The 12,869-nt window shown below is 33.9% G+C and overlaps 2 protein-coding genes across 2 annotated transcripts; both read left to right on the forward strand.

Annotated features, from left to right (window-relative positions):
• Positions 1 to 6,020: 6,020 nt before the first annotated feature.
• LOC147933028 (putative thionin-2.4) lies at positions 6,021 to 7,055 on the forward strand. Its single transcript, XM_087478307.1, has 3 exons — positions 6,021 to 6,508; positions 6,586 to 6,663; positions 6,768 to 7,055. Exons 1-3 carry the CDS (start codon positions 6,283 to 6,285, stop codon positions 6,863 to 6,865), a joined length of 402 nt encoding a protein of 133 aa, XP_087334433.1. The 5' UTR covers positions 6,021 to 6,282; the 3' UTR covers positions 6,866 to 7,055.
• Positions 7,056 to 8,502: 1,447 nt separating this feature from the next.
• LOC147933029 (putative thionin-2.4) lies at positions 8,503 to 9,432 on the forward strand. The gene is made up of 3 exons (XM_087478306.1): positions 8,503 to 8,881; positions 8,959 to 9,036; positions 9,142 to 9,432. Exons 1-3 carry the CDS (start codon positions 8,656 to 8,658, stop codon positions 9,237 to 9,239), a joined length of 402 nt encoding a protein of 133 aa, XP_087334432.1. The 5' UTR covers positions 8,503 to 8,655; the 3' UTR covers positions 9,240 to 9,432.
• The last annotated feature ends 3,437 nt before the right edge of the window (positions 9,433 to 12,869 follow it).

Below are 12,869 nucleotides of genomic sequence, written 5' to 3' on the forward strand. Positions count from 1 at the left end.
ATTGATGGGAACCCCCATCCGCCTAAATAGCAAGACAGTCAGGCTTGCAACTTTAAACAAGCGCTCATGGGAAGCAATCCAATGGGGTTAGCGTCTGCTTTCCCTTTTCTTTTTATTCTTTTCTTTAGGATTTTTCTTTTGTTTTGTTTTCTTTAGGAACTACTTGATGATCATGTCTGGTATTGAATTTTTATGGAACAAGTTCGAAACGTAGAAGATGTGAATTCTGTTGCAAGTGTTCCAGAATCATTATGGATCGACAGATCCGATTTTGTAATGGTCGATACCCGTTCAGGTAAGCAAAAAAAAAAGAGGGAAAGAGAAAGGGAAGGAGATTTTTTGACTTAAATTGAACCTGGTTGACCGTTTTACTGCTGATTCCACCCTTTTTAACTCAATTTTCATCTTCTTTCCTCCTCTTTTCTCCTCCATTGACCTAAGACTTCAAATCTCCACCTCTCCCTCGACTTTTATTGTCTTGACTGAAATTTGGGTGTAATCAATTCGATTTTTCAATATCTATCAAACCCCCATAATTAGAGCATCGATCGGGTAAGGTATGTCCCTTAATTCTCCACTCTTCTACTCGATTTTTGGAGTCTTTCCATGTTCAATTTCGGTTCTTAAAAATTCTTTCTACTTTTTCCAAAATTGGACCGAGAATCGAAGGATTGCATGGTTATATGCATAGTGGAAGTCTGAATTTGTATTGCTATTGCTTGAAATTTTTTAGAGATGAACCACTACTTAATCCCTAGGGAAATTTTGGGTTTATAGAGATTTGATTTTTCTTTTTGTTAGGATTAATGTCAGATAGGAGAATGTTCCTGAGAATGTTGCTGTTCTTCAATTATTTATGACTTCTCATTGCTTTGGTTTGATGTTCTTTGCGGATAATGCCTAAGTGACGTCGCAGTGGTAAGGATCCAGTAATTGCTCTCACTGACGAGCTGACAAACAGAATTTGGAATGATGAGGATACCAAGTGGTTAAAGATGCTGGACCAGTGTAATATGGAGTCAACTCGGTTTGCTGACCAAGAGTTGCAAGGAGGATGTCAATGCAAAGAGATTTTGATGAGTTAGTCTAGAACATGGGGTTTGGTTCTTTCGCTGAGAAAGCATGGAACAAACATGAGCAGCTTGCACTTGAATTTTTGGCCACCGTGAAGGTGGATTTGTCTGACAGTCCTGATCCTTCAGCTAAACATTGTTCGATAAGATTTTTCTTGCGCAAGAAACATTACATCATCTCCATGTTCGACCTTTGTGACATCTTTGCTTTCCCTAGAAACACACAATGCAAGATTGAGAAGCTTGAGAGTAGAAACGATGTATGGGAAATCATTGGAGCTGGGAACTATGTATCACGCGGAGCTAGACAATCCCGCATCAGAAATCCAGTACTTTGAATTGCTGCTAAGTTTGTGAGCAACACCATTTATTCTAGGGCTGAGACTAGCACATTGCAGCGGCCAGAGTTGTGGATGTTCTTTCATGGTCTACGGCGGTTCCTTCATGATCCGACTTCCCAGGCTTACCATCAGACACACAACATTAACTTTGGATTCTTGCTTTCTCTAGAGTTTGAGCAGGTGCGGAAGAACATGCCTAAGGTTAAAAAGAAGGTGATACTCATTGGAACCCTGGTGATCCCTATCATCGAGGATTGTGGCCACCACCCACTTCAGCAGGGTCAAGACGGCTCCTTGATCTTTAAGTACATGTTCACCAGCGAGATCCTTGTGCGTCACCACTTAATTTACAGATTCGAGGATAAAGCAGGTGACCTTCGCTACATGATGCTCCCTATACCTGCCTGCACTTCCCTTAAAAAGACTGAGAACGTCACTTTTGAGCCTCCTTCCTTAACTCTATGTGAGTTTGCAGAAATTGATGAAGAGAGAGAGCATGTTCTGCGTCGGCCTAAACGCAGCACACAGCCGGATGCCGCCTTGGAGCCATCACATCCATCTCGTTCGTTTCCACCATTTCCGCCCTTTGATGTGAGCCAGTTTGTTGCTACACAGCCTATCCAGGAACCTCAATCTGAATTTGAGAAGTGGGTTTACGACACCCAAAGGAAGAACAACATGCTACTCACTCGACAGCCTACTTGGCTTCAGGGGATTGCACCATCTTGGTTTGCACCACCACCATCAGACCCTGCTGCTGCCTCTGACGTCGAGGATGCAGCTACTGAGAATCTCCACTCTAACCATTCCGTGACCTCCTCGGCTTTCCGATAGCCTGACGACTGATCACAGGTTTCTTTTTTTAGGATTTTTCTTTTCTTTCTATCTTTTGTTTTTGGAGGTGCCTTTTTCCTGGCTTTGCTTTCACACCGAGACTATCTTCTTTGACTTAACACTCTTATGATTGCTTTAGTACTTTTCATTTTAGAATGAAGCATGGAACGAGCATGAGCAGAATTAACACGCCCCAAAAGACCCTCACCGAAGAGAACATTAAGTTGATCCGACGTTGTCTCTAGCTTTGAAATGACTTAACCGGATTTAATTTCTTGCCTTGGGACTTGGTATACATCGGACAAGACTTCTCCCTTAAGCCTTACAAGACATTCATCTCCTCACAAAGTATGCTTCCCCTCTCTCTTCCCTTCAATACTCATAAAAAAACATAAAAAAAGAGAGGAAAGAAAAGAAGAATAAGAAGATATAGGTAGAAAAGAAGTGAGCCGACGGTTGTGCGTCCATTGGCACTTGCGACTGGGACAGCTTCAAATTGAAATACATTGGCACTTGTGTTGAGTTACAATCAGCCATTCCTGTTTCACATAATATCTTGCGTGCATATCTATCTTGTTTAAAGCTAATCTCACCTTCTTGTTGTTGTACTTCAATCCCGAGATAATAAGTAAGCCTTCCGAGATCACTCATCTAAAATTTAGTTGCCATTTCTTCCTTGAATTCCTTGATCGAGCTTAATACGGAACATGTCACCAACAAATCATCAACATATACCGCCACTATAAGAAGATTTTCCCCATCAATCCTTTGATACAGAGAAGGTTCCTTTAAGCATCAGCGAAACCTCAGTTCCTTACGCACTTTATTGAGCTTTGTATTCCAGGCTCTGGGAGCTTGTTTTAAGCCATAAAGAGCTTTCTTCAACTTGTAGATCTTATGTTCACTTCCTGATATCGTAAAGCCTTCGGGCTGACTGACATAGACTTCCTCTTTTAATTCTCCATGTAAGAACGCGGTCTTAACATCCAGATGGTGAATTTCCCAGCCTCTTTAAGCCGCTAGAGCAATGATGAAGCGAACAGTTTCCATTCTTGCTACCGGAGCAAACACCTCATCATATTCAATTCCATGCTTTTGAACATATCCTTTTGCTACTAAACGCGCCTTGTGTTTGTTGATTCTACCATCAGAATTGCGTTTTACCTTAAAGACCCACTTTAAACCAAAATGTTTAACTCCTTGAGGAGGATCAATTAGGTTCCACATTTTGTTCCTCTCGATGGAAGAAAGCTCGTTTTCACATGCCTCTATCCAAACTTTGTGATCTTTGGCTTGTGTAAAATCCCACGGTTCATCATTAATCACAGTTAGAAGTTTCTCGCCTTCTATTTCAGCCATCATAACATAATCATTCATCCAAGCTGGTTTCACTTTTGGTCTCGTTGAACTTCTTAGTGAAATAACATCACTATTATCATGGTTTTCTTCATCACCTTCTTCACCATTTTATGAACTAGCATCATCTCCTTCTTCTTGACCATTTCCGCCTTTCTCATCATCACTAACAAGATCCTTTGTTTCGGCACTAGTATGCTCTGTTTCGCTACCTCCATTTTCTTCAAGAATAATGAATGTGCCAGATTCTTTAACAAGTCCTTCCTCCTTGTCATTCCAGAACCAACTTTTGTTTTCATCAAAGACCACATCACGAGACACACAGATTTTCTTGGCTGTGGGATCAAGAAGTCGATGTGCTTTCAAACCGGGTTCTGTGCCTAGATGAACCAGAACTCTTGATCTATCATCAAGTTTCTTTCTTCCAATTGATTCAGTTCTTGCATAACTCAAACACCCAAAGATTCTGAGATGTTCAACATTCGGCTTCCTTCCTTTAAATGCTTCATATGGTGTGTTCCCAATCAATGATCTTGTTCCAACCCTATTGATTAAGTAAGTAGCGTGCCTCACAGCTTCTCCCCAAAGGTAGTTAGATAAGTTCATGTGTTTTAAGATGCTTCGAGTCATCTCCATAAATGTTCTATTGCGTCTTTCTACTACGCCATTTTGTTGAGGAGAGTATGGTGCAGTCAAATGCCTTTGAATTCCAAACTTATCACAGAAATTCTGAAACTCGTGAGAGACAAATTCTCCACCTCTATCGGTTCGAAATATCTTAACCATAGCTCCAGTTTCTTGTTCGACGAGTTTCTTGAAAGCTTTGAATTTTTCTAATGCTTCGCTTTTCTCCTTCAAAAGAACAGTCCACATATATCGAGAGTGGTCATCAATAATCACGAATATATACCTTTTGTGAGAACGAGTCGGTGGCGTGATTGGACCACAAAGATCCCCGTGAATCAGTTCAAGAATTGCAGAGGCTCGATATGAGGTAGATTGTGGGAAAGATTGTCTTGCTTGCTTTCCAAGTAGGCACGATGCACACGTCTCTCTCGAACATGATGCTTGGTATGCCAATTACTAGTTCCTTGTTGATCATTGTGTTCATTGTCTCAACATTTACATGACCCAACCTTGCATGCCATTTGGTGGACTCTGTCGAAGATGCTAACTGCAGGCACTTAAAGTTATCGACTTCAAGAACGACTTTGTATGGACGATTCCTTGACCTTCTAGTCTCTATCAACAAACCTCCTAATTGATCATAGATTTTTCAACAGATCTTCTTTCATTCGCACCTCACATCCAACTTCAGTAGCTTGACCGAGACTTATGATATTACTCTTTAGATCTTGAATATAATATACATTGTTTAGCACTTTCTTTACTCCATTCTCGAACACGAAACGGATTGAGCCTTTACCTTGTATATTGATTCTTGAATCATATCCAAACCTCACCATTCCTGTAATTGCTTTATCTAGTTTTAGAAAGAAATCTCAGTTTCCACTCATGAGATTACTAGCTCCATTGTCGAGATACCACACATTCTTTGTGTCTAGGTCAGATTCAAACACGCATTACCACAACTCAATATATATGCTTTGCTCAAGACATAGAAATAGAAGATTTCTAACAAAATGAAATTTAACATAACTCATAACTTCCTATTCTTCTTATAAATGAATATTTAGATTGCTCATAATTATACTCTGCTTGAGCCCCAATCCACTTCAAGATTACTCAACAAAAAGATTATATGGCTTTAACATACTTACGTACATGACTGGATGATAAAAGAATAAATTCGTGGAAAATATAGTTGTCGAACACACATATTGACATGTAAAAAGTTCTTGTCGTAAAGAAATGTCAAAATAGAAAATCATATCTATTGATAACACTATAAAACTGAAATTGGAAATAAAACCAAATCCATTATTCAAATTTCAAACTGAAAGTCGAAACAAAAGAGTTGGTTAAAACTAAACAAACAATTTGGATTTTTGTCTCATATTTTAATTTGCCATGAGCTAGTCTAAAATATATATATATATATATATATATCTACATAACGACAATAGAGTTGGTTAAAAATTTAATATATATCTACATAACCACAAGAGAGTTGGTTAAAAATTAAACGAAGAAACGAAAAACACGTTGTAACAAACAACGTTCTTATCTTTTCCTCCAAAAACTACTCATACACAAGAATTGATAAAAAAAAATTATCGACATAATACTCATCATATAACCAACTCTCATCCCAGCTGTATACAAAAATTTTAGAAAGTACATAAGAATTACACGATTAGCAGTTAGCACGAACATACAAAATATAACCAGCCAAACTTATACGGAATATCCTAACTAATATATTAAGTAACAGAAAACTTCAACAAAATTCTCTGTTTGGTTCCATTTAACCAAGAAGAAAAATAAAAAGAAGATAGGGTTGGTCTTAATAAGAGATCACCCGGAGGTGAAGGTAACAATTAAGATAGGGTTGGTCCACCCAGCATGTGATAAACCTGGCTATCAAAGAAAGTTTAGTGGCTGCAAATTGTAGACCAACTGGTATTTAAGCGAGCCTTGTTTCATCATCAGTTCATCAACACAAGCTTATAACTCTCCACATACATAGTGTGATCAGACAACTAATCAGTCGAAAGATGGAAGGAAAAACATTGATTCTAAGTGTACTTGTAATGAGTCTGTTCATGGCACAAATTCAAGTTGACGCTAAGAGCTGTTGTCCCTCCACCACTGCTAGAAATATCTACAATTCATGCCGCTTTGCAGGAGGTTCCAGAGAAAGATGTGCTAGCATCAGTGGCTGCAAAATCGTTAATGGGAAATGTCCTAATGGATATACGAAGGACATTCTTGAGAGCACAGGTAAATTGATTATTATTTTACGTTATTAAATATGGATCAAGATTGCATTATTTTCTTTTTTTGGTTTTTGTCTCAAGGTGATGCTGTGAATGAATACTGCAACGTTGGGTGTGTATCTTCTATCTGCGGTGCTCTAACCACTCTCCATAACTCCGGTAATGCAAAATCCTAAATCTCATTGTCATTACTAAATTTTTTTTTTTAATCCTGCACAAGAGAACACATTTGTAATACATTCAAATTTTGATTCAATGACTAGATGCAAGTGAAATTGTGAATAGAGCTGTTGAAAAATGCGTCATGGCATGTTCTACAATCTGCACCAAGGGCTCAATGAATACAGTTGAAACTGCCTAAACAACCATATCCGTGAAGATACCACATACATCTTCAGGTGAAGGGGGTGGCCATATTTCACAGTGTTGTTTTTCATGTTTCTAATAATTGTCGTGTGTGACAAAAATGTAGAAGGTTGTCGATCTCTAGATTGTGTATGCCTTCTATTTTCTATCTTTAAAATAAATAATAACGTGTTTTAAATTTTAAATAGATATCTTAATTAAGTGACTAATTTAATTAAGTAATACATCCAAAATGTAAAAAACCAAGATAGATTAACGACAAGTCTATAATCTATATTATTAAAGCAGAAGTACTCCCTAGACTCAAAATGGAGTACAAAATCATATCTAATGATATTTTTTTTCTTTCTGTGGTAAAATGGCAATACAAAATCATATCTAGTGATAACACTATCAAACTGAAATTGGAAATAAAACCAAATCTATTATTCAAATTTCAAACTGAAAGTCGAAACAAAAGAGTTGGTTAAAAGTTAAAACTAAACAAAAAGAAACACATGTTGTGAAACACTTAGTGGACTCACTAGACCGGCCCATGTACTAAGCTATGGAGTCTCGGTCCATAGGCTTTACTCAGTCCATGCAGCTTCGGCCCATTAGCCGAAGCCTTACTCGGCCCTTTACTTCTTATGTCGGTCTATGTACTCTAGTATATATATCCTTGTAACCTCGAGTTTGAATCAATAAGAATACAAGAGCTTTAACCTAAATCTCTACTTTCATAACACGTTATCAGCACGAGTCTCTAACCCTAAAACCCTAATAGGCAGCATCCCCTAAGCACATTGCAGCGATCCCATCCAACATTGGTACGGTCGTTCGTCCAAGGGGGAGTGTTGTGAAACACTTAGTGGACTCACTAGACCGGCCCATGTACTAAGCTATGGAGTCTCGGTCCATAGGCTTTACTCAGTCCATGCAGCTTCGGCCCATTAGCCGAAGCCTTACTCGGCCCTTTACTTCTTATGTCGGTCTATGTACTCTAGTATATATATCCTTGTAACCTCGAGTTTGAATCAATAAGAATACAAGAGCTTTAACCTAAATCTCTACTTTCATAACAACACAAAACTATTTGGATTTTTGTCTCATATTTTAATGTGCCATCAGCTAGTATAAAAATATATATATCTACATAACGACAATAGAGTTGGTTTAAAATTTAATGTATACCTACATAACCACCTGGCTGAGAGGTGGTTAAAAATTAAATGATGAAACGAAAAACATAACCACCTGAGAGGTGTCAAATGATGAAACGAAAAACACGTCGTAACAAACTACGTTCTTATCTTTCCCTCTCCAAACTACTCATATACAATAATTGATAAAAATATTATCCACATAATACTCATAATATAAACTCTCATCATAGTTGTAAACTAAATTTTTAGAAAGTGCATAATAATTATACGATTAGCAGTTAGCACGAACATACAAAATATAACCAGCCAAACTTATACGTAATATCCTAAATAATACATTAACACAAAACTTCAACAAAATTCTCTGTTTGGTTCTATTTAACCAAGAAGAAAAAGAAAAAGAAGATATAAACTATCCTTGGTCAGAATTAGAGATCACCCGGCCCGGAGGTGACGATTACAATTAATATAGGGTTGGTCCACGCAGCATGTGATAAACCTGGCTATCAAACAAAGTTTTGTGGTTGCAAATTGTAGACCAACTAGTATTTAAGCGAGCCTTGTTTCATCATCAGTTCATCAATACAAGCTTATAACTCTCCACATACATTTTGTGATCAGACAACTAATCAATCGAAAGATGGAAGGAAAAACATTGATTCTAAGTGTGCTCGTAATGAGTCTGTTCATGGCACAAATTCAAGTTGACGCAAAGAGCTGCTGTCCCTCCAAAATTGCTAGATTAGCCTATAATTATTGCCGCATTGAAGGAGGTAATAGAAAAAGTTGTGCTAGCCTCAGTCGCTGCAAAATCGTTAATGGGGATTGTCCTAATGGATATACTAAGGACATTCTTGAGAACACAGGTAAATTGATTATTATTTTACGTTATTAAATACGGATCAAGATTTCATTATTTATTTGTTTTGATTTTTGTCTCAAGTTGATGTTGTGAATGAATACTGCAATGTTGGGTGTGTATCTTCTATCTGTGGTGCTTTAACCACTCTCCATAACTCCGGTATAGCAAACTCCTAAATCTCATTATCATTACTATAGACAGCTTTTTTAATACTCCACAAGAGAACATATTTATAATACATTCAAATTTTGTTTCGATGACTAGATGCAAGTGAAATTGTGAATGGAGCTGTTGAAAAATGTGTCATGGCATGTTCTACAATCTGCACCAAGGGCTCAATAAATGCAGTTGAAACTGCCTAAACAACAATATCCATGAAGATACCACATACATCTTCAGGTGAAGGGGTGGTCATATTTCAGAGTGTTGTTTTTCATGTTTTCAATAATTGTCATGTGTGACAAAAAAGTAGAAGGTTGTCGATCTCTAGATTGTGTATGCCTTCTATTTTCTATTTTAAAAATAAATAATAACATGTGTTTAAAATTTTAAAAAGATTCCTTAATTAAGTGACTAATTTAATTCAAGTAATACATCCAAAATGTAAAAAACCAAGATAGATTAACCATAAGTCTATAATCATCATTTAAACATCATAAATCCATCATTCATTTATTTGTGAGAACCATAAAATTCGACTACACGACTGATTTAAAAAATACAAAATATTTATTTAAAAAAAACAAACTATTATAAGAAAATAATTAATAAGATTGATAAACGAAAGTGAGGAAAAAAAATATCATTTTCTGTTATGAATAATTCTATTGTTATATAGATCTCCTTTATCGGTCCATTAGTGTAACCATAAACTCTAATATTGTATTTCTATATATATATTGTATCCTATGAAATATAATAACAGAAATGACAATTCTATATACCTTCTTGTTTCTAACATTTACAAATTTGCTCAATGAAGACTGAATCTTCTTTGAATGCATACAAATTAAAGAGTTAAAAAAAAACAGAATCTAAAAAACTTATAAATAGAACATGAAGTGAGGTAACATGTCCCTAAAATTGTAAATAAAATCGGGCATGAATTAAATTGGGTGGATAATCGACAAGATAATGTTACATTTTATAAATTCAACTTATGTATCCTACTATATTAATTGAGAAGTACAAATATAAAACTAACCTTAAAATGTGTAAAAAATTACATTCAATTGCCATTAGTAAAAAATAATTAAGTTTAATTAACTAATTTAAATAAATATAATTAACTAAAAATAAAAAACACTAACAGATCAAATATTAAAAAATCGAAAAAAATCTAAAAAACTATTTTCTCTCTCTAATAAATTATGGACGAAATTACTAATTTTTTTTTAAATATATAAACCAATCAGAATTTTAAAAACTAAGATTTTATATCCAAGTATACAATACGATTATTTTTAATAACTAAATTCGAAGATTTTGTTAAGTTTTCAAATTATGATTCTCCTATCATCTTTATTTTATTTTATTTACAAATTGTTTGGAATTTTCATATAATACTTATAATTTAACATGCATATTTTTCTGCATATGTTGTGATTTGAATTTTTAAAAACGAAGATATATTACTCATTGTATGAAAATGTGTGTTTTAATTTCCACATTGGCAGGATGGTAAAACTAAATTTATATAAATGATAAATTAATAATTTTTATTTACTCTCAATTATAATTTTTAAAGTTACTATTTTATATTTCACAAAATAATGATGCAAATACAACAAACAAACAATATAAAACTGTAATAATACGTAAAAAATAAAATACTATAATATTCTTAAATTATTATTATTCAAATAGACTACTAGATTTACATAGCAATCTAAAATAAATATTATGTCAAACAAAATAACTTTTCAAAAAAAACAATAATTTTATTATTATATAATAATTTTTAAAAAAAAATGTTGATCCGTGCTTTAAGCACGGGATATATCCTAATTCATTTCTTACATCGAAACTCACTTGGACAAGACAAACATGTTTTTGATGCTACGATTTTATGTACATCTTGGTTCGGTATATTCTTTTTTTCCAATGATGGGCTGAATATATTACAACCATATCTTTTGAATATTACTGATTTGACCCCATGCTACACCACGAGGCAATTTATATAGAAATACTTATATATATATAAGTAAATCAAGTTTTTCTGAGTTTTAATATAAATGTTACAATATTATATATATATATATATATGTGTGTGTGTTTTGACAGTTATTAATAGTATGTGTTATTGAATGTATAAAATGTCAAATTTAGAAAAAGAATAAAATTTTACCGAATAAAATGATTTACCCATGTTGTAGGACCATATTAAAATTTTCTAATTTATATGAATGTCCATCTAAACCCATCCTACCATATAAGTTTGTCTGGTAGTATTTTATACCTTTTCTAAGTTTGAATGTTTTTAGTAATGTTTAATTTATATCTTGTTTGGACCCTTGTCACAATAGAAAAAAAAATATTATTGTTTCTTATATTTTATATGTTTATGATTTAAAATTTAAATATTATAAAAAATTTTGATGGATAATATATAATTTTTTATAGATTTGTTTTGTGTTGTAGAATAATATATGGTAGGTTAGTGTGTATCCTTTTTTTTTAATACAAATTAAAATATTTCTGTTTGGAAACTTTTTCATTTAAAAATTACTTGTTCAAAAATAAAAATTGTTAATATGTATAATATTTAGTAGTCCATATAACATATATGGATATAATTTGTAACTTCATTAATTCTAATCTATGATTACAAATCTATAATATATGAGATTAGATAATAATACAAAAACACAAAGCAAACCCAATTAGCACTCGGGTTATAGACCTTTCTTCTCTCTTTTCTTTTCTTCTTCTGTTTACAATTCTTTACTTAACCTTCACCATCTTATCACACCTCTTTTCTAATTTTTCTAGCATATGATTAATCACATATGAGATTCCAACAAATCTTCCTAGTGGCTTCCGCTGCAAATTCTCTTATTCCACACATTCGCCAAGTATCGTAATCCTTCTCTATATTTTTAATCAAAAGTTTTTTACAGGATTATCAATTATGTATGGAAGAAAATAAAAGCAAGATTTGGGTTATTTAATGAATTTAGAACCGACAATTTCATATATATATATATATATATATATATATATACATATGTGTTGCTTCGTAGGTGACACTTTATGAAACCAAAAAAAAAGGAAGAAGCTAAGGCATTAGCAATCAATCTCGACAAAGGTTAGAATATATAGTTTTCTGTATCTATCAATGAGCTTACATAAAAATTGAAGTTTGCTTAGTAATATATTCTCCTTTTCAACACCCACTTTGAAAATGAGTCACTTGCAATTTTTTAAAAATAAGACATGTTTGATACAACATAAAGAAGGACTTCATATAATACAATATCATCAGAGTAGAAGTATAAGAAAGCGAACCATTGGAGTTGTCACAATTAATTAGTTTGCTTGTGCTTTAGAATAATGGTGTCGAGCTTTAGTGATTTTAGGTGAGATGAATGAAAGCCATAGTTTAGTTGCTTTCTCTAAAGAGAAGAGTGGAAGAGTTTGGTGCTTGAAAGTGTAGTGACGGAAAAGTATTTATTGTGTATAGGTAAGATTGTAGGGTTTTTCATTTAGGATTCGCAAAAATCGTGATGAGCAAATTTAGAAGAATTTAATTTGATTTAAAAATAAAAATTTCGGAAACTATATTTGGAATTAGTGTGCTTTTATGTTTTGTGAAAAGATTTTATAATTGGAAATTGAAATCATCTTACCTTATCTATTGGAGTCTATTAATCGTATCTTCTATCATTTGAAAACAGTTTTGGTTGCCAATAAGTATTATAAAGTATATAGGAATATTGAATTATGATGATTAATGCAGATTAAATGATTGCGATATCTTAGGAAAAGTA

This window comes from Camelina sativa, chromosome 12 (genome assembly GCF_030686135.1).
Source record: "Camelina sativa cultivar CO46 ecotype springtype chromosome 12, ASM3068613v1".
NCBI classification, from domain to species: Eukaryota; Viridiplantae; Streptophyta; class Magnoliopsida; order Brassicales; family Brassicaceae; genus Camelina; species Camelina sativa.

Bases quoted from the DNA above. Each gene is read 5' to 3' on its own strand.
- LOC147933028 (XM_087478307.1), top strand. From the start codon at position 6,283: ATGGAAGGAAAAACATTGATTCTAAGTGTACTTGTAATGAGTCTGTTC. The intron at 6,509-6,585 runs GTAAATTGATTA...TTTTGTCTCAAG, and splicing joins GGACATTCTTGAGAGCACAG to GTGATGCTGTGAATGAATAC. The intron at 6,664-6,767 runs GTAATGCAAAAT...TTCAATGACTAG, and splicing joins AACCACTCTCCATAACTCCG to ATGCAAGTGAAATTGTGAAT.
- LOC147933029 (XM_087478306.1), top strand. From the start codon at position 8,656: ATGGAAGGAAAAACATTGATTCTAAGTGTGCTCGTAATGAGTCTGTTC. The intron at 8,882-8,958 runs GTAAATTGATTA...TTTTGTCTCAAG, and splicing joins GGACATTCTTGAGAACACAG to TTGATGTTGTGAATGAATAC. The intron at 9,037-9,141 runs GTATAGCAAACT...TTCGATGACTAG, and splicing joins AACCACTCTCCATAACTCCG to ATGCAAGTGAAATTGTGAAT.